Genomic DNA, 25,097 nt, shown 5'->3' on the forward strand with positions numbered 1-25,097 from the left:
CAGATGGTTAGTAGGGAAAAGTGATCTGCAGTGTTCATCCGATAGGAAAATATCAGTTGGATGTTGATCAGGGTTGTAAAGAAACAAGTTTCACTCCATTTAAACCTTTTGTATCATGAATTGAACTGGATTTTGAGATTTTTAATCTTCCGACCTTTTGCCTGCTAATATTTGTTGCTCTGTGTACCCACCTGTATCATCTTGTATTTATCAGCAGATTAATTCAATTGTTTAAATTCCCTTGTGGTACTGGCATAATTATTTTCCCCTAATTTTGCAGCTTCTGTGCTTCCAAGCACAAACAATGACAGAGATGACGGAGCTAATTTAAATCCAATAAGGATTGAAAATATATTTTCTCATCCTCGCCAGCCTCGGTCTCGGTCGGTCAGGCCTCGACTTTGTTTATCAATAGATTCTGACTCTGAGTAGATTGGACATTTAAATGGGATAGCTGAGTTTGCATTAATTTGGCAAGGCTGCCTTCCAGAAATCCTGATTTTTACCGAGGTTATTAGGTTTCTTCTGGTTGATGTAAGAGAAACACAAACATAGATGCTGTGTTGCCTCACCTGGTCGACAAACTCCAAGTGTTCCATGGGGATCTGCACAGAGGACTCTGATGGTGAGCTTAACGAATCAATCATCTATTTCTGCAGTGTCCAACTTCTTTCGACAGGCAGTCCTTGCACTTTATTTCTGTGGGATTCAAGTGGTTACTTTGTAACTAGGCATGTTTTTAGAAGAAAAAGACATGGCATGGAAGATATTTTTGCATCTCTGACTTGAGAATGGAATGCAACGTAGTCCAAATAGAAAGTAGAAGTTACAAAGTAAAGCATGATAAGTAGAATCAAAGTCTGCTGCCAATTCTTGTTAGTTCCAAAGTAAAGCATGATAAGTAGAACAAAAAGTCTGCTGCCAATTCTTGTTAGTTGTGCAAAATGAAGCAGATAAATATGCTCTTCTAAAGATTCTTTATGCTTCGGTTTGCTTCTGAACTTCCATTAGTTAGCCTGTTAGGTTTTATTCCCTTCTTTTTTGAAACTTAGCTGGTAGATTGGCTAGCGGAAGACGTAGCCAGTTTTTTTTCCAATCTTGTATTGTCTAAGAAAGCTAATATTTCACCGAGTGGCAAACTGTATACAGTTTTGTGACAGATGCTTCATCATCATCTAAGCTGTATAATTTATGGGCAGTAATTCAAATCTCAAATAAGCAGTAATTAATCTGATCACATCTAAGCAGTATGATTTGAACATTCTATATAACAAGAACCTCTCTTCTTTGTTATGCTAATGTATTGTTGAGGATCTACTGGTGAAGCCATAGGGTAAAATAGCACAGGAATTCATGAAGTTTTTTAAACTAAATTATTTACCATGACATGGAGTTTTTCAACTAAATCATTTAACACGAGTTCATCCATATATTTATTTACCTGTTCATGTAATTATTAGAGGTCACTAATGTATTTCTATTCCTGCTAGGTTGGTATAGAAAATTTTCTGACTGGGGATCAAGGATAATGTTGCTACTGGAGCAGTTTGTACATTTTTTGACCTTCTTTACTGAACATAAGGGAATAGGGAGGCCACCCTGGATGCAAGTCTATACATGTGGATGTTTGTGTGTAACCATCATTGTATTTAGGGTTTGAGGCGCTAATTTAGATGTTCGTTACCTTGATGTTCGATGGAGAATAAATTATTATTTCTGAAGTGGCGGTCAATAAACAGAGCCCTTCAGTGTTACTTGCTGCTGTTGATTTATCTGTGCTTTGCCAAGCATGAGAAGTGCCTGCCAGGTGTTGTATTTCTTCGGAGTTCTCATGCAGGCATAACCTCAGTTGAGCCAAAGAGTTGTGGCTTGCGTGCTTCAGCGGGTTGATTGATTAACTCATGCCAACAAGGCAACCGATGTTCCATCGCCAACTCAGGAGCAGGCCTGTGCATTAACCAGTTTGCTTTGTTAAAAATGTAAACCTGCCTGCTGTGATATCCTGTACTCCACTGCGGTTTCGTGCATATACTTGCGTCGACTCATCACCTGTGACCTGTGGTAAGATGTAAATTGGTCTTTGTCTAACAGTGCTCGCTCCTGTCATCGGACCACGATGGGCGGTACGTGCGTTGCCAAAATTTGTGTGCCCTCCTTGCCTTGTGATGTATGGAGATTGGTGTTGATGCACAATTGGCACCCCCACCAACGTTGCAACGACAGGCTCAGTACACCGTAAAAACATCCAGTCTAAAGCAACAATATGATGAACAGGACAGAGAGACAAGAGGCCAAGACAAGTCGAGTAATGCTACGAGTGCTGTGCTGCAGGTCTCCCATGGGATTGTTCTGTGCTGATTGCTGGGAGCCTACTAGCCAGCAAGCATCAGCAGCTGGTGCTGGATGGTGCTAGTTTGGGGCAAAGCCGCTGTTTCCAAAGAAAACCCGATCATCGTGAAACAGCACTCGTAGATCTCGAGATGACATCCACGAGACTTGCCGCCTCTCGTGCCGCCACACTGGAGCACACTAGTACGATACAGAATAATCTAAAACAAAAGGTAAACTATTTATGCCCTCTCATGCATACACACTCACTGACCTGCAGTGTTCTGCAGGTCAACTAGTGCGCCCTCCCACGCACGTGTGCACGACGCACGGTCGGTCGCTCCGCTGCATCATGAGTGTTTAGTCGGCTCTCAAGCCATGTTCCCAAGTCAAACCTCTCATCAATTCCTCTGATCCATTTTTTTTTCTTTTCTTACCGTGGTTGGTTCAGACCTCAGAGCACAGGCTTCTCGTGTAATGTAGTGTAAGATAACGTGGCTCGGATTGGATCAGAAGCGTCGCGGTCACGGATTCTTCCGCCCTGCAACTACGAGGAGCTCGCTGTAGCTCTCACGAAAACGAGATGGCTGCTGCAAACAGGGGCGCGAGAGCGATCGCTGCCCGGAATCTCCTTCGCACAGGGACCTGTTATTTCTGCAGCCCTCCAAACATGGGCACGGTTACCACCAGTAACTCCTAGCTAGTACTACTACCACGTACATCTGCTGCTGGAGTGGGTGAGGGGTAAAAAGTTTGCACGCACACTTGAGTGAAGCGGGTGTGCACGGACAAGCTCATTCATGGCACTGTTAAATCTACAAAGTACTTAACAGTATACCTTCTGTATAGCAGTACATGTACACTATGCCACATTATTGGTATGGTACTGTACTGGTACTGGCACAGACGCACCAGAGATTGTTGGATCAACAGGCGAATCGTGGCTACACACTTTGCATAATACAGTGGTAAATAAACAACTAGTAGTAGTAGTACTAGTGGCAGAAGGAGAAGATTTACAGCGTGACTAGGTACGTAAATCTTTTTACAGGCATCGTCTTCGCCCGAGCGGCATGGATGGATGGATGGAGAAAAGAGTGGGGAATTACAGCTTTACCGTGCTAAATTTAATCGACAGCGACAGCAACAAAAGGAAAATACTACTAGTATACGGGAAACAGCTAGGGGTCCCCACCTACTGACTCAGTGACCGGTCAAAGCCACCGGAGCGGCGGCCGCCGGCGACATCTGCGGCGCGTGCCTCCGCCGGCCGCTGCTCCCGCCGTTGGCCCAGAAGCAGCCGGACGGCGCCCCCTCGGCCCCGGCCCCGGCGGCCATCTTCGCCGCCGCGGTCGTCGCCGGCTCCGACTTGCACCTCTGCAGCACCAGCGGCCGCGCCGACGAGCACCTCATCTCTTCCGCTTCGTCATCCTCCTCGTCGTCGTCGTCGGCTTCGTGCTCTTGTTCCACCATCTTTTCCTCGTCTTCCTGCGTGGATACTGCCATTTCTTGCCGCTTCTCGTCGTTGCTTTCCGCGGACACCATGTCCGGCTTGCGGGGAGATGGCGACGCCCGTGGTGACTGCAACATGTCCGGCTTGCGCCGGGAGGGAGACGCCCAAGGTGACAGCATGTCCGGCTTGCGCGGGGAGGGGGACGCCCAAGGTGACACCATGTCCGGCTTGCGCGGAGAGGGCGACGCCCGAGGTGGCGTCGCGGCGATCGACTCCACCGCGAAATCGGCCGCTTCCTGGACCGGCGACGGCGCGGCGCCGGCGGCGAACCTGGAGGTGAGCGGGGACGAGCGGTTCTGCGGCGCGGAGCGGCAGCGCATCAGGAGCAGAGCGTTCTTGGGCGGCGTGGTCGTCGCGGACGACACGAGCTCCGCCGTCTCCCCCTCCTCGCACTCTTCCTCCTCCTTGCCACCGCTGTCGGTCCCCGGGTCACTCGCCTTCTCGTCTCTCTCCGTCGAGCCGAAGGCCCCCACGGACTTGTCGTCCTCCCCCTCCTCCTCGGCGCGGTCGCTCGTCGGATCCGGCGGCTTGGGCGCGGCGGCGACGGCCACGTCCCTGCTGCTGAACACCCAGGGCGACCGGCGAGTCCGCTCCGCCTCCGGCGGAGGCCCCTTGCGCTTGTGCTTGCGGTCGAAGTCGAACAGCCCGCCGCAGAGGAACGCCTTCTTGAGGCACCGGCAGTAGCCCCTGGCCTTCTCCTCCTTGGCCGGTGGCGGGGGCGGCGCCGCCGGCCCCTTGTTGCTGCCCTTCTTCCCCTTGCGCATCCGCACCTGTCCAATGCAGGTGACCTTGGGCGACGACGGCTCCCCGTCCGCCCCCACCGCCGCCGCCGCCGCGCGGCTCCGGCCCCGGGACACGAACATGGGCGACGTGGCCGGCGCGCGGCGCGACCGCGCCCCGCGCCGGCTCTTGCTTAGCAGCAGCCGCGCCAGCCCCGGCGGCGCCGGCAGCTGCTGCTGCTGGGGCTTCTCCGCACGCCCCGGGCTCGCCGCCGGCTGCTTCATCCCGCCGCACGGAGAGGTAGCGAGCGGAAGATGCGAGCGCTAGCGTCCAGTGGCTTGCCGCTCTCGGCTCCCCTGTCGTCGGTTTTGTTGGTCTGCCGAAGCGGTGGAGCAGTTATAGATGGGCCATTGGTTAGCGGTGGCGCGGGCCATTAGCCCACCCACTAACTATGATCAGTGTACTACTACTACTACCAATATTACTGATTAAGGGAGGGTCTCTGTTTAACCCGGTTCTCCATGTCTTAGGATTCTCTGACCCGGTGAATGTGCCTTCCGTGCCAAGATTCCGCCTCACGATTTTCATTTCAGTTCTTTTGCAAAAAAAAATGTCTCCATTAAGTGGCAGTGGAGTTTGTTGCAAGGCACCAAAGTGGCAAGGAAGTCGAAACTACATTTACATTCGAATGCAACAAGCCAACAAGGACATATTCTTTTTCTGGGGGAGTTATTTGCCTAATAACAACACCATCTAGTCGTAGTACTCCAATATATATTCCCATATATTTTTGAATATTTTTTTACATGCGAATGCAACGAGCCAACGATGGCATGTTTTTCTGGAGGAAATCATTTGCTTAAATAAAACTGCACCTTCCATCCAGTAGGTAGTATATATTTCTGGAATGAACCCAACAGCGGTACATGATCTAGGTGATGTGGGCATTTATTACAGTTTCGTGGGCTTGTCCCCCTTGTGGGGCCCACCGTCGACCCATCCATCCATCTTTCACCTCCGACCTCTCCTCTCGTCTCGTGGAGGGACGAAGGAAGGGTCAAGTTGGAGGAAGAGTGTGGTGCACTCTGCTCAGCTGCGCACTGTGAACATGAGTTGTCCGTACCCCGCAGCGGTGACAGGTGAGGGTCTGGACGTGATCTGATCGATCGAGCACTGAATCTCTTGCCCCTCTGCTTTGCCCTCCTGCCTGCGAGCTCGCCCCGACGTCCCATCTCTTTTTTCTCTCTGCTCTGCTGCTCTGCTTTCCTTGATTTCATCGTCCAACAAAGCTTCTTTCGTTTCACATCAATCGTTTCGTTCGTTCACTCATCCGTCGTCCTCTGCCCCTCTCCCAGGCCCCTGCTGCCGCCCAAGACGATGCCATATGCACCCCGTAGATCTCTCGGCCAGACGCCGGATACGCCTCGGCAGTGCCCATGTTGAGCGTCGTAGATCGTGTGTAGTACATGCGGCGATTTTTACTCGTGATCGTCATGCGGAGACATTAGAGCAACTACAATGGGCCGACACAAACGAACTGACGCGTTTATCCGTTTTTTATCCGTTTGGGTCGGTCCGGCAGACACAAACGTCCGGCGCTGTGTTTGAGTCGGCGCGAGCGTCCAACGCTAGCCCGACCTATTTTGTCGGCGCGTAAAAAAAGCTTTTTAAAAATAAATACATGCATTTAATTAAACATAAAGCCGGCCACGAAGGCCGGGGAAAGTCCACATTACATTAATTAGCATAAAAACACTAAAGACTAGACGACACGTTGCCCTAGGCGTCTTCGTCGTCAGCGGCGGCTGCATCGGTGCTGGTGAGGTCGATCAGCGTTGGCGCATGGCCGACCCAGGGGAACGCCGTGTTCCAGAGGGCGGCAATGTCGGGCTGCGCCGCCGCTGCCTGCGCCTGCTGCGCCTCCTCTTCGGCCTCGCGCTCGACCATCTCCAGGCGCTCGCTCTCCCGGCGCTCCTCGGCCAGCCGAACGCGGCGCCAGTGGTCGAGGTAGGCCGCCTCCTGCTTCTCCGTCGCCCCGAGCCAGATCGCGGAGCGCTGACCCACTCGCGCACTACTCCGGTCCAGGAGTAGCGCTCGAGGTAGGCCGGTTCCTCTGGCTCGGCTTTGGGCGGGGACGGCGGGGTCACCGGCGGCACGACGCAGTCGCTCGCCGCGGAGAGGGCCATGGCCTCCGCCATGGCAGCCTGGAAAGCCGCCTCATCCGCCTCCCTCCACCGCGCCTCCTCCTTGCTCTCCTTAATGGCCGCCTGGTAGGCGGCCTCGGCCTCCTGGTCCTCGTCGCGGACGACGAGCGGGGGTGGCTGCAGGCTGCAGCCGACGCCGTGGACGCCGCGTTGTCTCGCCTCCTTGTGCTCGAAGGCGAACCATCGAGCCCAGTTGGGTGAGTCGACAGCGTACTGCGGTTCGGCGCGCTGCTTTGACGCCAGCAACGCCCGCCGGCGCCGCACCTCCTCCGCATGGGCCCTCGCCTACCGCGGCGCCGCCGGCACTAGGATCCTCTCCGGATCCAAATGCCAGTCATGCGGCAGCGTCGCATCGGGGTACGACAGAGGCACGCAGTGCTGCCAGTGCCACTCGGCCTGGTGCACCGACACATTGATGCGCTGCCTCTGCCGAGGAGCGCGCGACGGCGCGGGGAGGGCGGCAAGGGCGGGGGCCTTGCCCTTGCGGCTGCTGCCAATGCCGGAGAAGAAGCCCATGCTGGCGGTGGCTAGGGTTGTCGTCGGCGTGGGGGTAGGGGTGGCCAGATGGGGACGGGGGCGAGTGGCAGTGGATGAGGACGGCCCTGCCGCACGCCCGGATTAAAAAAGTACGACCGTCGTCGCTGACGCGTGGGCCCAAGGGTGGCGGTCGTCATAAATAATGTTGACCGTCATAGTTGGACGACCGCCAGGTGGGGACGTTGCGGACAGCGAGGAGGCGCGCGAGGCGTCTGTTCCGCGTCCGCGCCGACGCATTTGAGGCGCAAATTTGGCCGCAAATGGGTCGGCGCGGACTCCAGGCGGACACAAATTGAGTTTGGGTCGGCGCGTTGGGCCGCCACTTTTGTCCGCGCCGACCCAAACAGGCGCGAGCGGACGAAATGGGTCACCCCATTGGAGTTGCTCTTAGGCCAACTCCAGCCCGCGACCCCATCCCATCCTGTCCGGGTGCGTCCATTTAGAGTAAAACGGACAAATCAGACGGCCCAGCGCGCGAGCGCAAACGGGCTTTTGTCCCTTTTCTGTCCACTTTCGACCCATCCCGACCCAACTTTGCGCCACTTTTGGGGCGAAACGGACAGCGCGCGGATGGGCGGGATGCAAGTGCGTGTCCTCCCCTGGCCCGCCCGTCAGTTGCACAAGCAAAACCCCCGCGCCCCCATTTGGCGACATTTTCCCCCAAACCCTCCCACGTCCCCCCTCCACCGTCCATGGTGTTGGGTTTCGTAGTAATTTCAAAAATTTTCCTACGCGCACACAGGATCATGTGATGCATAGCAACGAGGGGAGAGTGTTGTCTACGTACCCAACGCAGACCGACTGCGGAAGCGATGACACGACGTAGAGGAAGTAGTCGTACGTCTTCACGATCCAACCGATCAAGCACCGAAACTACGGCACCTCCGAGTTCGAGCACACGTTCAGCTCGATGACGATCCTCGGACTCCGATCCAACAAAGTGTCGGGGAAGAGTTTCGTCAGCACGACGGCGTGGTGACGATCTTGATGAACTACAGCAGCAGGGCTTCGCCTAAACTCCGCTACAGTATTATCGAGGAATATGGTGGCAGGGGGCACCGCACACGGCTAAGGAATTGATCACGTGGATCAACTTGTGTCAACTTGTGTGTTTAGAGGTGCCCCTGCCTCCGTATATAAAGGAGGAGAGGAGGGGAGGCTGGCCGGCCAAGGGGGGGAGGCGCAGGAGAGTCCTACTCCCACTGGGAGTAGGATTCCCCCTCCAATCCTAGTCCAATTAGGATTCCTCGGAGGGGAAAAGAGGAGGAGGGGGCCGGCCACCTCTCCTAGTCCTAATAGGACTAGGGGAAGGGGGGGGGGGCGCAGCCCATCTAGGGCAGCCCCTTCTCTTTTCCACTAAGGCCCACTATGGCCCAAATAGCTCCCGGGGGGTTCCGGTAACCCTCTCGGTAACCCGGTAAAATCCCGATTTCACCCGGAACACTTCCGATGTCCAAACATAGGCTTCCAATATATCAATCTTTATGTCTCGACCATTTTGAGACTCCTCGTCATGTCCGTGATCACATCCGGGACTCCGAACAACCTTCGGTACATCAAAATGCATAAACTCATAATATAACTGTCATCGTAACCTTAAGCGTGCGGACCCTACGGGTTCGAGAACAATGTAGACATGACCGAGACACGTCTCCGGTCAATAACCAATAGCGGGACCTGGATGCCCATATTGGCTCCTACATATTCTACGAAGATCTTTATCGGTCAGACCGCATAACGACATACGTTGTTCCCTTTGTCATCGGTATGTTACTTGCCCGAGATTTGATCGTCGGTATCCAATACCTAGTTCAATCTCGTTACCGGCAAGTCTCTTTACTCGTTCCGTAATACATCATCTCACAACTAACATATTAGTTGCAGTGCTTGCAAGGCTTATGTGATGTGCATTACCGAGAGGGCCCAGAGATACCTCTCCGATAATCGGAGTGACAAATCCTAATCTCGAAATACGCCAACCCAACATCTACCTTTGGAGACACCTGTAATGCTCCTTTATAATCACCCAGTTACGTTGTGACGTTTGGTAGCACCCAAAGTGTTCCTCCGGCAAACGGGAGTTGCATAATCTCATAGTCATAGGAACATGTATAAGTCATGAAGAAAGCAATAGCAACATACTAAACGATCAGGTGCTAAGCTAATGGAATGGGTCATGTCAATCAGATCATTCAACTAATGATGTGACCTCGTTAATCAAATAACAACTCATTGTTCATGGTCAGGAAACATAACCATCTTTGATTAACGAGCTAGTCAAGTAGAGGCATACTAGTGACACTCTGTTTGTCTATGTATTCACACATGTATTATGTTTCCGGTTAATACAATTCTAGCATGAATAATAAACATTTATCATGATATAAGGAAATAAATAATAAATTTATTATTGCCTCTAGGGCATATTTCCTTCAGTCTCCCCCTTGCACTAGAGTCAATAATCTAGTTCACATCGCCATGTGATTTAACAGCAATAGTTCACATCACCATGTGATTAACACCCATAGTTCACATCGCTATGTGACCAACACCCAAAGGGTTTACTAGATTCAGTAATCTAGTTCACATCGCTATGTGATTAACACCCAAGGAGTACTAAGGTGTGATCATGTTTTGCTTGTGAGAGAATCTTAGTCAACGGGTCTGCCACATTCAGATCCTCATGTATTTTGCAAATTTCTATGTCAACAATGCTCTGCATGGAGCTACTCTAGCTAATTGCTCCCACTTTCAATATGTATCTAGATCGAGACTTAGAGTCATCTAGATTAGTATCAAACTTGCATCAGCGTAACCCTTTACGACGAACCTTTTTCCATAATCGAGAAACATATCCTTATTCCACTAAGGACAATTTTGACCGCTCTCCAGTGATCTACTCCTAGATCACTATTGTACTCCCTTGCCAAACTCAGTGGTATGGCATACAATAGATCTGGTATACAGCATGGCATACTTTATAGAACCTATGACTGAGGCATAGGGAATGACTTTCATTCTCTTTCTATTTTCTGTCGTGGTCGGGCTTTGAGTCTTACTCAACTTCACACCTTGCAACACAGGCAAGAACTCCTTCTTTGACTGTTCCATTTTGAACTATTTCAAAAATTTATCAAGGTATGTATTCATTGAAAAATCTTATCAAGCGTCTTCATCTATCTATATAGATCTTGATGCTCAATGTGTAAGCAGCTTCACCAAGGTCTTTCTTTGAAAAACTTTTATTCAAGTATCCTTTCATGCTTTGCAGAATAATTCTACATTATTTCCGATCAACAATATGTCATTCACATATACTTATCAGAAATGTTGTAGTGCTCCCACTCACTTTCTTGTAAATACAGGCTTCACCGTAAGTCTGTACAAAAACTATATGCTTTGATCAACTTATCAAAGCGTATATTCCAACTCCGAGATTCTTGCACCAGTCCATAAATGGATCGCTGGAGCTTGCACACTTTGTTAGCTCCCTTTGGATCGACAAAACCTTCTGGTTGCATCATATACAACTCTTCTTCCAGAAATCCATTCAGGAATGCAGTTTTGACATCCATTTGCCAAATTTCATAATCATAAAATGCGGCAATTGCTAACATGATTCGGACGGACTTAAGCATCGCTACGGGTGAGAAGGTCTCATCGTAGTCAATTCCTTGAACTTGCCGAAAACCTTTTGCGACAAGTCGAGCTTTGTAGACAGTAACATTACCATCAGCGTCAGTCTTCTTCTTAAAGATCCATTTATTCTCAATCGCTTGCCGATCATCGGGCAAGTCAACCAAAGTCCATACTTTGTTCTCATACATGGATCCCATCTCAGATTTCATGGCTTCTAGCCACTTTGCGGAATCTGGGCTCACCATTGCTTCTTCATAGTTCGTAGGTTCATCATGATCTAGTAGCATGACCTCCAGAACAGGATTACCGTACCACTCTGGTGCGAATCTTACTCTGGTTGATCTACGAGGTTCAGTAGTATCTTGATCTGAAGTTTCATGATCATTATCATTGGCTTCCTCACTAACTGGTGTAGGTGTCACTGAAACAGTTTTCTGTGATGAACTACTTTCCAGTAAGGGAGCAGGTACAGTTACCTCGTCAAGTTCTACTTTCCTCCCACTCACTTCTTTCGAGAGAAACTCCTTCTCTAGAAATGATCCATTCTTAGCAACGAATGTTTTGCCTTCGGATCTGTGATAGAAGGTGTACCCAACAGTTTCCTTTGGGTATCCTATGAAGACACATTTCTCCGATTTGGGTTCGAGCTTATCAGGTTGAAGTTTTTTCACATAAGCATCGCAGCCCCAAACTTTAAGAAACGACAACTTTGGTTTCTTGCCAAACCACAGTTCATAAGGCGTCGTCTCAACGGATTTTGATGGTGCCCTATTTAACGTGAATGCGGCTGTCTCTAAAGCATATCCCCAAAATGATAGCGGTAAATCAGTAAGAGACATCATAGATCGCACCATATCTAGTAAAGTACGATTACGACGTTCGGACACACCATTACGCTGTGGTGTTCCGGGTGGCGTGAGTTGTGAAACTATTCCACAGTTTTTCAAATGTACACCAAACTCGTAACTCAAATATTCTCCTCCACGATCAGATCGTAGAAACTTTATTTTCTTGTTACGATGATTTTCAACTTCACTCTGAAATTCTTTGAACTTTTCAAATGTTTCAGACTTATGTTTCATTAAGTAAATATACCCATATCTGCTTAAATCATCTGTGAAGGTGAGAAAATAACGATATCCGCCACGAGCCTCAATATTCATCGGGCCACATACATCGGTATGTATGATTTCCAACAAATTTGTTGCTCTCTCCATAGTACCGGAGAACGGTGTTTTAGTCATCTTGCCCATGAGGCACGGTTCGCAAGTACCAAGTGATTCATAATCAAGTGGTTCCAAAAGTCCATTGGTATGGAGTTTCTTCATGCGCTTTATACCGATATGACCTAAACGACAGTGCCACAAATAAGTTGCACTTTCATTATCAACTCTGCATCTTTTGGCTTCAACATTATGAATATGTGTATTACTACTATCGAGATTCAATAAAAATAGACCACTCTTCAAGGGTGCATGACCATAAAAGATATTACTCATATAAATAGAACAACCATTATTCTCTGATTTAAATGAATAACTGTCTCGCATTAAACAAGATCCAGATATAATGTTCATGCTCAACGCTGGCACCAAATAACAATTATTTAGGTCTAATATTAATCCCGAAGGTAGATGTAGAGGTAGCGTGCCGACTGCGATCACATCGACTTTGGAACCGTTTCCCACGCGCATCGTCACCTCGTCCTTTGCTAGTGCCCGCTTATTCTGTAGTCCCTGTTTCGAGTTGCAAATATTAGCAACAGAACCAGTATCAAATACCCAGGTGCTACTGCGAGCTCTAGTAAGGTACACATCAATAACATGTATATCATATATACCTTTGTTCACCTTGCCATCCTTCTTATCCGCCAAATACTTGGGGCAGTTCCGCTTCCAGTGACCAGTCTGCTTGCAGTAGAAGCACTCAGTTTCAGGCTTAGGTCCAGACTTAGGTTTCTTCTCTTGAGCAGCAACTTGCTTGCTGTTCTTTTTGAAGTTCCCCTTTTTCTTCTCTTTGCCCTTTTTCTTGAAACTAGTGGTCTTGTTAACCATCAACACTTGATGCTCCTTCTTGATTTCTACCTCCGCAGCTTTTAGCATTGCGAAGAGCTCGGGAATAGTCTTGTTCATCCCTTGCATATTATAGTTCATCACGAAGCTCTTGTAGCTTGGTGGCAGTGATTGGAGAATTCTGTCAATGACGCAATCATCCGGAAGATTAACTCCCAATTGAATCAAGTGATTATTATACCCAGACATTTTGAGTATATGCTCACTGACAGAACTGTTCTCCTCCATCTTGCAGCTATAGAACTTATTGGAGACTTCATATCTCTCAATCCGGGCATTTGCTTGAAATATTAACTTCAACTCCTGGAACATCTCATATGCTCCATGACGTTCAAAACGTCGTTGAAGTCCCGATTCTAAGCCGTAAAGCATGGCACACTGAACTATCGAGTAGTCATCAGCTTTGCTCTGCCAGACGTTCATAACATCTGGTGTTGCTCCAGCAGCAGGCCTGGCACCCAGCGGTGCTCCCAGGACGTAATTCTTCTGTGCAGCAATGAGGATAATCCTCAAGTTACGGACCCAGTCCGTGTAATTGCTACCATCATCTTTCAACTTTGCTTTCTCAAGGAACGCATTAAAATTCAACGGAACAACAGCACGAGCCATCTATCTACAATCAACATAAACAAGCAAGATACTATCAGGGACTAAGTTCATGATAAATTTTAAGTTCAATTAATCATATTATTAAAGAACTCCCACTTAGATAGACATCCCTCTAATCCTCTAAGTGATCACGTGATCCAAATCAACTAAACCATATCCGATCATCACGTGAGATGGAGTAGTTTCATCGGTGAACATCATTATGTTGATCATATCTACTATATGATTCACGCTCGACCTTTCGGTCTCCGTGTTCCGAGGCCATATCTGCATATGCTAGGCTCGTCAAGTTTAACCTGAGTATTCTGCGTGCGCAACTGTTTTGCACCCGTTGTATTTGAACGTAGAGCCTATCACACCCGATCATCACGTGGTGTCTCAGCACGAAGAACTTTTGCAATGGTGCATACTCAGGGAGAACACTTCTTGATAATTTAGTGAGAGATCATCTTATAATGCTACCGTCAATCAAAGCAAGATAAGATGCATAAAAAGATAAACATCACATGCAATCAATATAAGTGATATGATATGGCCATCATCATCTTGTGCCTGTGATCTCCATCTCCGAAGCACCGTCATGATCACCATCGTCACCGGCGCGACACCTTGATCTCCATCGTAGCATCGTTGTCGTCTCGCCAATCTTATGCTTCCACGACTATCACTACCGTTTAGTAATAAAGTAAAGCATTACATCGCGATTGCATTGCATACAATAAAGCGACAACCATATGGCTCCTGCCAGTTGCCGATAACTCGGTTACAAAACATGATCATCTCATACAATAAAATTCAGCATCATGCCTTGACCATATCACATCACAACATGCCCTGCAAAAACAAGTTAGACGTCTTCTACTTTGTTGTTGCATGTTTTACGTGGCTGCTACGGGCTTAAGTAAGAACCAATCTCACCTACGCATCAAAACCACAACGATAGTTTGTCAAATAGACTCCGTTTTAACCTTCGCAAGGACCGGGCGTAGCCATACTTGGTTCAACTAAAGTTGGAGAGACAGTCGCCCGCAAGCCATCTCTGTGCAAAGCACGTCGAGGGAACCGGTCTCGCGTAAGCGTACGCGTAAGGTTGGTCCGGGTCGTCTCGTCCAACAATACCGCCGAACCAAAGTATGACATGCTGGTAGGCAGTATGACTTGTATCGTCCACAACTTACTTGTGTTCTACTCGTGCATATAACATCAACATCAATAACCTAGGCTCTGATACCACTGTTGGGTTTCGTAGTAATTTCAAAATTTTCCTATGCGCACACAGGATCATGTGATGCATAGCAACGAGGGGAGAGTGTTGTCTATGTACCCAACGCAAACCGACTGCGGAAGCGATGACACGACGTAGAGGAAGTAGTCGTACGTCTTCACGATCCAACCGATCAAGCACCGAAACTACGGCACCTCCGAGTTCGAGCACACGTTCAGCTCGATGACGATCCCCGGACTCCGATCCAGCAAAGTGTCGGGGAAGAGTTTCGTCAGCACGACGGCGTGGTGACGATCTTGATGAACTACAGCAGCAGGGCTTCGCCTAAACTCCGCTACAGTATTATCGAGGAATATGGTGGCAGGGGGCACCGCACACGGCTAAGGATTTGATCACGTGGATCAACTTGTGTCAACTTGTGTGTTTAGAGGTACCCCTGCCTCCGTATATAAAGGAGGAGAGGAGGGGAGGCTGGCCGGCCAAGGGGGGGAGGCGCAGGAGAGTCCTACTCCCACTGGGAGTAGGATTCCCCCTCCAATCCTAGTCCAATTAGGATTCCTCGGAGGGCAAAAGAGGAGGAGGGGGCCGGCCACCTCTCCTAGTCCTAATAGGACTAGGGGAAAGGGGGGGCGCGCAGCCCATCTAGGGCAGCCCCTTCTCTTTTCCACTAAGGCCCACTATGGCCCAAATAGCTCCCGGGGGGTTCCGGTAACCCTCTCGGTAACCCGGTAAAATCCCGATTTCACCCGGAACACTTCCGATGTCCAAACATAGGCTTCCAATATATCAATCTTTATGTCTCGACCATTTCGAGACTCCTCGTCATGTCCGTGATCACATCCGGGACTCCGAACAACCTTCAGTACATCAAAATGCATAAACTCATAATATAACTGTCATCGTAACCTTAAGCGTGCGGACCCTACGGGTTCGAGAACAATGTAGACATGACCGAGACACGTCTCCGGTCAATAACCAATAGCGGGACCTGGATGCCCATATTGGCTCCTACATATTCTACGAAGATCTTTATCGGTCAGACCGCAAAACAACATACGTTGTTCCCTTTGTCATCGGTATGTTACTTGCCCGAGATTCGATCGTCGGTATCCAATACCTAGTTCAATCTCATTACCGGCAAGTCTCTTTACTCGTTCCGTAATACATCATCTCACAACTAACATATTAGTTGTAATGCTTGCAAGGCTTATGTGATGTGTTTTACCGAGAGGGCCCAGAGATACCTCTCCGACAATCGGAGTGACAAATCCTAATCTCGAAATACGCCAACCCAACATCGACCATTGGAGACACCTGTAGTACTCCTTTATAATCACCCAGTTACGTTGTGACGTTTGGTAGTACCCAAAGTGTTCCTCCGGTAAACGGGAGTTGCATAATCTCATAGTCATAGGAACATGTATAAGTCATGAAGAAAGCAATAGCAACATACTAAACGATCGGGTGCTAAGCTAATGGAATGGGTCATGTCAATCAGATCATTCTACTAATGATGTGACCTCGTTAATCAAATAACAACTCTTTGTTCATGGTTAGGAAACATAACCATCTTTGATTAACGAGCTAGTCAAGTAGAGGCATACTAGTGACACTATGTTTGTCTATGTATTCACACATGTATTATGTTTCCGGTAAATACAATTTTAGCATGAATAATAAACATTTATCATGATTATAAGGAAATAAATAATAACTTTATTATTGCCTCTAGGGCATATTTCCTTCACATGGCTGATGCCCCGTCGAATTCTGGCGGCCTGGCCGTCGACCCGCCCACAAAGGTGAAGAAGAAGGCGACCAAGGGTGCAAGGAAGCCGCGGTCGGAGTGCACGCCGAAGGAGCTCACCAAGTTGGACGCGAAATCGGCGAAGAGGAGGAACCGGAGGGCGGTCGTCAAGGGCAAGACCGCTGTGGCCAAGTTCGCCGCCGAGCGCGATGCGGTGGAGGCCGCGCGGCGCAAGGCCAAGGTCGACGAGAAGGAGGCCATCGTCAATAAAGCGCACACCCTTCTCATGCTTGGCATTTGCCGTCCGGCGGGGTTCTCTGGTGCGGCCGCCGGCCCGGCGAGCACAGGCTCGTCGGTTGCCAGGCCTCAGCATTGCTCATCGCCGACATCGCGGACCACGCTTATGTCGCTCGGCTTTTCCCCGCCAAGGCACGATGGCAACACCCGTTTTTCGGGCTCGCCGGACGTTGGCGTGATCGCGTCGTCCACCCCGCGCCCCTCGGCCGTCATCGACCTCAACGTCACGCCCGGATCCAGCAGCGGCGGCCGCCCGTTATGCAAAGAAAGCAAGCACGGGCACCGTTTACGGGCACCATGCCGTTGCCCCGCGTCCTGTTCGACGAAATGGTAACACCAACGCCAACATTCGACGACCCCTTCTACAACCAGTTCAAGGAGCAAGTGATCTACGAGGGTGGGCATGGCGTTGCCTACGATCCCGACGAGACCCAAAGTCGGGATGGCCGCGCCCAATACGTTGCATGTGAAGAGGCCCACGACCATGCGGACTACGACCATGGTGACTCGTGGCATGAAGACGATGACATCTATTGTGAAGGCGATGGTGATGAAGAAGATGACATTGATATTGGCATTTCGGGCGAGCCATTGTTCATCGACGAGCTCACCCAAAGAGCAAAAGCACAACAGAGGAAGAAGAGCATTCACACGGGTTCATATTCATAAGACGAGGACAAATTGATTTGCCAATGTTGGATGGAGATTAGCAAAGATCCAAGGACCGGCACGCAACAGAAGGCCTTGTTTTCTGGACGAGAGTCCACAAAACATTCCTTGAAAGAAAGATTTTTGAGCCCTACCAAATTATGAGCAACCGTGGCATCACCTCGATTCAAAAGTGGTGGTTGTTCATCCAACAAGAGTGCAACAAGTATTGTGCCGCACTTGAGAGCGTTGAAGCACGGCCATGAATGGTCTCGGCATTGGGGACTTGGTATGCTCTCCTCATCCTAGTTCTTTCTTTGCTACGACCATGAGACTTCGGCCTTGTATATGTTTGCATGTTCATTTGTTGTTGATCATGTGGTGTAGGCATTTCAATCTTTGGAAGCATTCAAGGCCCGGCACAATGACAAGCCATTCACTCTTACGCATTGTTGGATGCTCGTCAACAATTGCCCAAAGTTCAAAGATCAATACCATGAACTCCAAAGAAAGAGAGGAAAGAAGGTGGCCGCGTTTTCCAGAGATGGAGATGGTGAGGCGTTGAAGAGGCCGAGGGGCAAGACCAACTCCAAGGTGGACGACATACCTGATGCGTCATCCATGGCCTTGCATGAGACTGCACAACAAGATGTCTCAAAAGGATGTGAGGGACGAGAAGAAGCGGCAAAGCAAGGACGAGCAAATGAAGCAATACCTAGATCTTGAAAGGAAGAAGGTTGAGATGGAGGAGGCGGCCAATAAGAGGAAGATCGACATGGAGGAGGCGTCCCGGCAAAGGCAGCTCGACATCGAGGCCACCAATGTCATGGCCAGGCAGAGGCAGCTCAACATCGAGGCCACCAATGCTGCAACCAAAGCAAATGAGGTGGCCCTTGCGATCATGAGCGTGAAATTGACCAAGATGAGCGAGAAGACGAGGAGCTGGTTCGAGGCCAGGCAGAAGGAGATGTTCGACGCCGACGGCCTGAACTAAGCCGTCTGATCGGCCGTGGCTGTTCTTTTTTGGAGGCTGGCATGGGTGCCGGACGCTAGCTGTGTGCCGGCAAGAAGCATATTCATTTTGGAGGCTGGCTGTGTTGCCAGCCGCTGGCTATGTTGCCGATGATAAACTATTCTTTCCATAGCCTGGCTCTATTGCCGGCCGCTGGCTGTGTTGCCGGCAAGGACATGTAGGTCGCTGGCTGTGTTGCCGGCGAGGATGTGTAGGCTGCTGGCTCTGTTGCTGGCGTGAACTAGGACCGCTGGGCTGACGAACTAGGGCTTGTTATTTCAAACGTTGTTGTTTGAAAATGGAGGTGGACAGGATGGGTCCAAAGGATGCAGTCGCGTGCTGGGCGCACGACCACCGCATTTCAGGACAGGCCCGGACACGACCCCGCCCTACCCAAACGGACATAATCCACGCAAAACGAACGTCTGTTTGGGGTCGTGTGCTGCCAACTCCAGCGCGCGACCCCATCCCATTCGGCCTCATACGTTTGGGGTAAAACAGACAAACCAAACAGCCCAGCGCACGACGGCCTGAACCCATCTGGTCTGTTTTGTGCCCAGGCCGACCCATTTCAAGCACAAACATGCGCCCGGTTTGGGTCGCGGTGGACGGCAAACGGACGCCTCGCTCGTCCGTGTCGGGGCCGCGTGGCAAGCAGCCACCTACCTCCCACCGCCCGACATAAATGTGCACGGGTGGTTGACCCCACCTGTCATCCGCCTAGCGAACGTTCACTTTTCTTCTTAAATGGGGAAGCCGTGGACCATCCGTCGTCCACACTCCCCAGTCGAGCCCTTCCTGTCTCCTCGAAACCACAACCAAACCCTAGGCTCTCCCCGTCCCCGATCTCGCCGGCTAGCCACCTCGCAGCCATGGGCTTCTAGAACCACGGCCGCAAGGGGAAGCACGACCGTGAGGTGTCCTTGTCGTCGGGCCGCCGCCGTGGCTCTGTGAAGAAGGAGCCCGCATCACCACCACCGCTTCGGGCCTCACGCCTGCCCCATTCACCATCGGCCCTACGTCCGGCGGTGAGCGCGACTGACAGTACATCGCCGCGGATGTATGTCGGCGTTATTAGGAGACGAGGATGCCGCTCCCGTGGAGCGACGTGCACCTCCCCAATAACTGGCACCTCTCCGCCGACCAGGTCCCGATCCCGCCGGTCCCGATGAGCGGCCGCGCGCGCCGCGAGGAGATCGAGCGCCGCCAGCGCCTCCTGTCGGATGACCTATACTATGACGACATGTACGCCCTCGACTCCCGGCTCTGGGACACGTGGCTCCAGGACGAGCACGACGTGCGGTGCGCGTCATTATTCGCAAACATGTCGTCGGGGCTGCGGCGGCCACGTCCAGAGCGCGCATCGCGTGCTCCCCAGGTGTGCGGGCGTACACGGGTGCGCGGCCTGACGCCCACGCCATCGCCCTCATCGTCTCCGTCTCCGTGTCCACCACCACCACCTCGCATGACAGCGGAGTAGGAGGCCCGGCTCATGCAGCGTGTCATGGAGGACTCCATGCACATGCACGACGAGCGCCAATGAGAGGGCCTCGAGGAGATGATGGCCCTCTCTGCGGCCGGCGACATCGCCATCCCCGAGCTAGAGATGGTGATGGCGGAGGAGGTGATGGAGGAGTCAGTGGCCGCGTTCCACCTAGGCCTGGTGGGCCAGCAGTGGAACTAGTCGTGCACGGCTCCGGAGATGGCCGAGGCCATGGGGGTGTGAAATGGTGCCCCACGCCGCCGCGGTCATTGGAGCCGGAGGCCTTGCCACGGGAGGAGGTGGTGCAGGCACCTCCGGCCTTCCAGCCCGCCCTCATGTACCACGGGCCGCTGTCCCACCTCTAGACGCCGCCGGACAACGTCGACCTCGTCAGCGACAACGATGACAACGACAACCACTGAAGACGGCGACGGCCACGGCATCGACGGGCACGGTAGGAGCGAGCAGGTGGTGTTTTTTGTTTAGTTTTTTATGTTAATTATGGCAATGTGACCCGTGGATCTGAGTCGTTTTGTGGCCGTAAACCCCCTAAATATGTTTATGTTTTTATGTTTGCGTCTATTTTATATTTTTCTGCATTTCATTTTAGTTTTTTTTGTTTTCTAATCACGTCCACCCCAGACATGATTTGGGGTGCGGTCGCGCGTTGGGTGCATCGACAACCCAAACGACTGAACCGGACATGGGCCACCCCATTACCGTCCCAAACGAACGAAATCTGGCCAAACCAGACATCCATTTGGGGTCGTGCGCTGGAGTTGGCTTGTTTGGGTTGTCGGTGCGCACAACGCGCCGCCACACCCCAAATCATGTCCGGGGTGGACGTGATTAAAAAAAAGCAAAAAACTAAAATAAAATGCAGAAAATATAAAATAAACGCAAACATAAAAATATAAACATAATTAGGGGGCCCACAAAACGGCCTAGTTCCACGGTTCACATTGCCATAGTTAACAAAAAAAAAGCCGCCCGCGCGGTCCTGCCGTGCCTGTCGGTGTCAAAACCGACGGATCTCGGGTAGGGGGTCCCGAACTTTGCGTCTAAGGTCGATGGTAACAGGAGGCAGGGGACACAATGTTTATCCAGGTTTGTGCCCTCTCTGTGGAGGTAATACCCTACTTCTTGCTTGATTGATCTTGATGAATATGAGTATTACAAGAGTTGATCTACCACGAGATCGTAATGGCTAAAACCCTAGAAGTCTAGCCTGTATGATTGTGATTGCCTCTATGGACTAAACCCTCCGGTTTATATAGACACCGGAGGGGACTAGGGTTGTACAAAGTCGGTTACAGAGAAAGGAATCTTCATATTCAGGCGCCAAGCTTGCCTTCCACACCAAGGAGAGTCCCATCCGGACACGGGAGAGAGTCTTCTATCTTGTATCTTCATAGCCCAACAGTCCGGCCTATGCTACATAGTCCGGCCGTCCGAGGACCCCTTAATCTAGGACTCCCTTAGTAGTCCCTGAACCAGGTTCAATGATGAGGTGTCCGGCACGCGAATTGTATTCGGCATTACTAGGCAGGTTCCTTCTCCGAATACTCCAAAATAGTCCTTGAACACAAGAATCGTGTCCGGCTCTGCAAAACAAATTCCACACACAACCGCAGAGAGTATAATATTTCACGAGTCCAATCCGCTGACAACTTTTTGTAGCGGGACATCACGTCGCCGCCCGGCCATTATTTTCGAACCCTTTTTTTTAGCCTGCCGCTCCATATTTCGAGACGCGGTTTCATTGGCATGTCTTCTCAAAGCAGAGATCGTGTCCCCTTATTGCGGGATTCTCATCAATACGGGCGTGGGTAACCCAACCATGCCATCCGCATGGCCCTTGGGGAATAGACGAGTTTTAAGGCGAGTGGGGAGGCATTCGATATTCACTGCCTTTATAAATAGATAAGGATTTACCCCTTTCACCCACGCCTTCTCTCTCTGCCTCCCCCATTCTCGAGCTCCAGCACCCAAGTTCTCATCTTTTCTGCCCCAAGAAAGCACTCCAACCATGTCCGGATCCGGAGCGCAGGGCAAGTGGATGGTCTCCTCCATCAATGAGAAGGACACTACGAAGCTCCGGGAGGCCGGGTATTTGGCCAAGGAAATCGCCCACCATCTTCCGGCCAAGGGACAGATCGTCCCTACCCTGGAGCCCCATGAGAGGGCGGTGTTCATCCCCCACTTCGTTTGCGGGCTGGGATTTCCTCTCCACCCATTCGTCCGTGTACTCATGTTCTACGGGCTAGATTTCCATGATCTAGCCCCAAATTATTTCCTCAACATCTCGGCATTCATTGTCATGTGTGAGGCTTTCCTCCGCATCCCACCCCACTTCGAATTGTGGTTAAAGATCTTCAATGTGAAGCCAAAGGTGGTGAGTGGCCAACAAACAGAGTGCGGAGGCGCCATGGTGAGCAAGATGCCCAACGTAACATGGCCCGAAGGCTCCTTCGTGGAGACCATTAAAGGGTGGCAGAAATCATGGTTCTATATCACAGAGCCGCGCGGCACCACCTGGGCCGCGGCTCCTGAATTCCGGTCCGGAGCCCCGATGCGGCTCACCTCCTGGCCAGAGAAGGGCCTGGACTGGTCTTCGCTGTACGAGCTGACAACGCTTCAGACGCGCATCAGGAGCATGATGGACAAGAACATCAAGCTTGTCAATGTGATCCAAGTGATGCTTATTCGCCGGATCCTTCCGTGCCAAAGCCGGACGTGCCATTTGTGGGAGTACGATCTGGCCAAGCACCAGACCTTGCTGCAGTTCTTCGGCACTACACACAAAGACATCTGGAAGGTGCTTTTCAAGTCCAGCGAGACGTGGCCGGACACGACCGAGGACCATGGGCACGACTTGGCCCATCCCGCTAGTCCGGTAAGTTTTTTCATGTTTTCAGTGTGTGTCCTTTACTTGCATACTCGAGGAAGACGCCTAAGCCTCCCTACTGATTCTCTCAGGGCTGGACAAAGAAGGCGGAGTGGATTCACTGTCTGGCTCCGCTGCCCGAAGACCTAGCAATTCCACTTCTAACGAAGATGCTGGTTTCGGCGCCCTATCAAGCGACGAAGAAGAAGGCCAAGAAGAAGGCCAAGGGGACCAGAGGCAGCCTCCGCCGCAAGAGTGCTTCGGACATGACATCCGAAGATACCAAGACTCACTCCTCCGCTGCCGAGGACGAAGAGGAGGAGGAAAGAAACTCTCCCCCCTGAGGGGGGAAGGAAGAAGAGGGAAACCTCCACAAATCTGGAGGCAGAGGCATCCAAGAGGGGAAGGGTTCCCTCACGGATAACTCCACGTGGGACGTTGACAACAGCCTAGAGTGGCGCTCCCGAGACAAGCCCCTGGCCAAATCGTGAGTACTCAAAAACTCGGACACATTCATATATCCGGCCTCTCTACTTCATAGTCTTAACATGTTGAATCATGCATTTGCAGTCTGGCTCGGTCCAACCTCGAGCGGTCCTCACCTTCGGGAGATTCGCTGGACCCAAAGGCGATGGACAGCGGGTCCCTTCCAGTGGCCTCCTCTCCCAAGGCCATGGATGGCACCGAGGCGTTGTCCCGAAGGATCCCAGGCTAGGGAGAGACTCAGGAGGCCGTCAGGGCGGTACCAGAGGGTGAAACCTCAGCCGCCGGACACATGGGGGATAAAATCCCCATGGATATTGAGGATGGGGGGCATATCCAATTCGGCCCCAGCCGAATACGATCCCGGAGACCTATGTGGCTCCGGAACCCGGCAAGCAGCCTCCTTCAAAAGGAGGAGGTGCGCTAATTCTGCCGGTGACCTCTGTCCAGCCAGAGGCGCCAAACACCCTAATGGAAGCGCTGCGAAGTGCTTCCATTGTTGAAGAACACCATACCCTTATGGGTACAGTGGTTGAGAGGATTCAGTCCGCGAAGAGCGGACTAACCGAAGTCTGCACAAGCCTTGTAATAGGCTTTGAGGTAAGCAACACAATTATGTAAAAAGAATGTCATAGTATAGACAGTAGCCCCTGAGACACTGTCCGGTGTTCAAAAAGAAAAGTCGGACAAAGGATCAAACAAGTTTCGCAGGAGACTAACTAGATGAGTCAATGTGCACAAGCAGGCATCATTACTGGCTGCGACCTCTCATACTGCTGATGTTTCCGAACTGAAGCAAAGTCTGGAGCGGGCCGAGGAAGAGCTCGGCCGCGTTAAAAAGCATCTAGAGGATAAACAAGGTATGCAATGACCTTCTTTATATCAGAAAGGATAGATGATTTGTAATGACCATAGTGCCAGTTTATTTGTAGGAGCGGCAACCAAGGTGGAGACCCTCAAGAAGGCGCTGGCCGAGGCCGAGGAGAGAGCGGCAAGGAACAAGCCGCCCGTGAAAAGCATGAGGGCAGGGTCAGCGAGGTCTAGCAGGAGCTCCATGAAGAAATGCGAGCCCTTGGAGCGCAACATTGTGGATCAAGAGTCCGAACTTGCCAAGGCCCGCCAAAGCGCACACGATGCCCAGGTTGAAGCCTAGGGCGCCCTCCAGGAAATCCAGGAGGACAAAAAAATCACGGCGGGTAAGGCCTTTATTATGCAGAGCAAATGTGTGAAGAAAAGGTTCCTCTTACTGACCCAGATTTGGAGTTCTCCACTGGCATTTGTGGATCTGCCGCGCAGCATTTCAGACGCTGCGGTGTTCTTCCGAGCCAAAGAGGGGAGCTCCACGGAGAAGCTGTTTTGGTCGCAATACCTTGCGCCAGAACATCCGATGCCCTTTAGCGATCGGCTAAAACAGCTGGTCGAACTGCATAGGATGGCCAAACTAGCCATGAAGGATTTAATAATCCGGCTATGGCCTGCCGAAGCCATACCCAGCAGCTACTTCGGGCTCGTGAAGTGGCTGGTCAATGCCTTCCCTCGGCTTGATGCCATTAAGCAGTCGGTCTGCATCGAAGGCGCGCGAATGGCCTTCGCCTGAGTCAAGATGCATTAGGTGAAGATGGACGCCGTGAAGCTTGTGACTGATACGTCTCCAACGTATCTATAATTTTTGATTGCTCCATGCTACTTTATC

At 51.0% G+C, this 25,097-nt stretch overlaps 2 protein-coding genes and 1 pseudogene across 5 annotated transcripts in view; 2 read left to right on the forward strand and 1 right to left on the reverse strand.

The window, feature by feature from the left end:
• Positions 1-1,754, forward strand: part of LOC123108023 (E3 SUMO-protein ligase SIZ1) — a 15,983-nt gene extending 14,229 nt beyond the window's left edge. For 3 of the 4 annotated variants that reach the window (XM_044529912.1, XM_044529893.1, XM_044529907.1), the window contains 2 exons: positions 281-625; positions 1,491-1,754. In XM_044529912.1, the coding sequence (XP_044385847.1) occupies positions 281-432 (152 nt within the window). In that variant the 3' untranslated portion in view covers positions 433-625; positions 1,491-1,754. The remainder of the gene's footprint in view (positions 1-280; positions 626-1,490) is intronic. The other variant, XM_044529900.1, reaches the window with a different exon arrangement.
• Positions 1,755-3,249: 1,495 nt separating this feature from the next.
• Positions 3,250-4,942, reverse strand: LOC123108055 (neurofilament medium polypeptide). The gene has a single exon (XM_044529918.1). It carries the CDS (start codon positions 4,843-4,845, stop codon positions 3,532-3,534), a length of 1,314 nt encoding a protein of 437 aa, XP_044385853.1. The 5' UTR covers positions 4,846-4,942; the 3' UTR covers positions 3,250-3,531.
• Positions 4,943-16,673: 11,731 nt separating this feature from the next.
• On the forward strand, positions 16,674-18,533 carry LOC123087185 (uncharacterized; annotated as a pseudogene).
• Positions 18,534-25,097: the final 6,564 nt, after the last annotated feature.

Source organism: Triticum aestivum, chromosome 1B (genome assembly GCF_018294505.1).
Source record: "Triticum aestivum cultivar Chinese Spring chromosome 1B, IWGSC CS RefSeq v2.1, whole genome shotgun sequence".
Taxonomy (NCBI): Eukaryota; Viridiplantae; Streptophyta; class Magnoliopsida; order Poales; family Poaceae; genus Triticum; species Triticum aestivum.

What these genes read in the sequence shown, in the direction of transcription:
- LOC123108055 (XM_044529918.1), bottom strand. Translation starts at nt 4,845, where the DNA reads ATGAAGCAGCCGGCGGCGAGCCCGGGGCGTGCGGAGAAGCCCCAGCAG.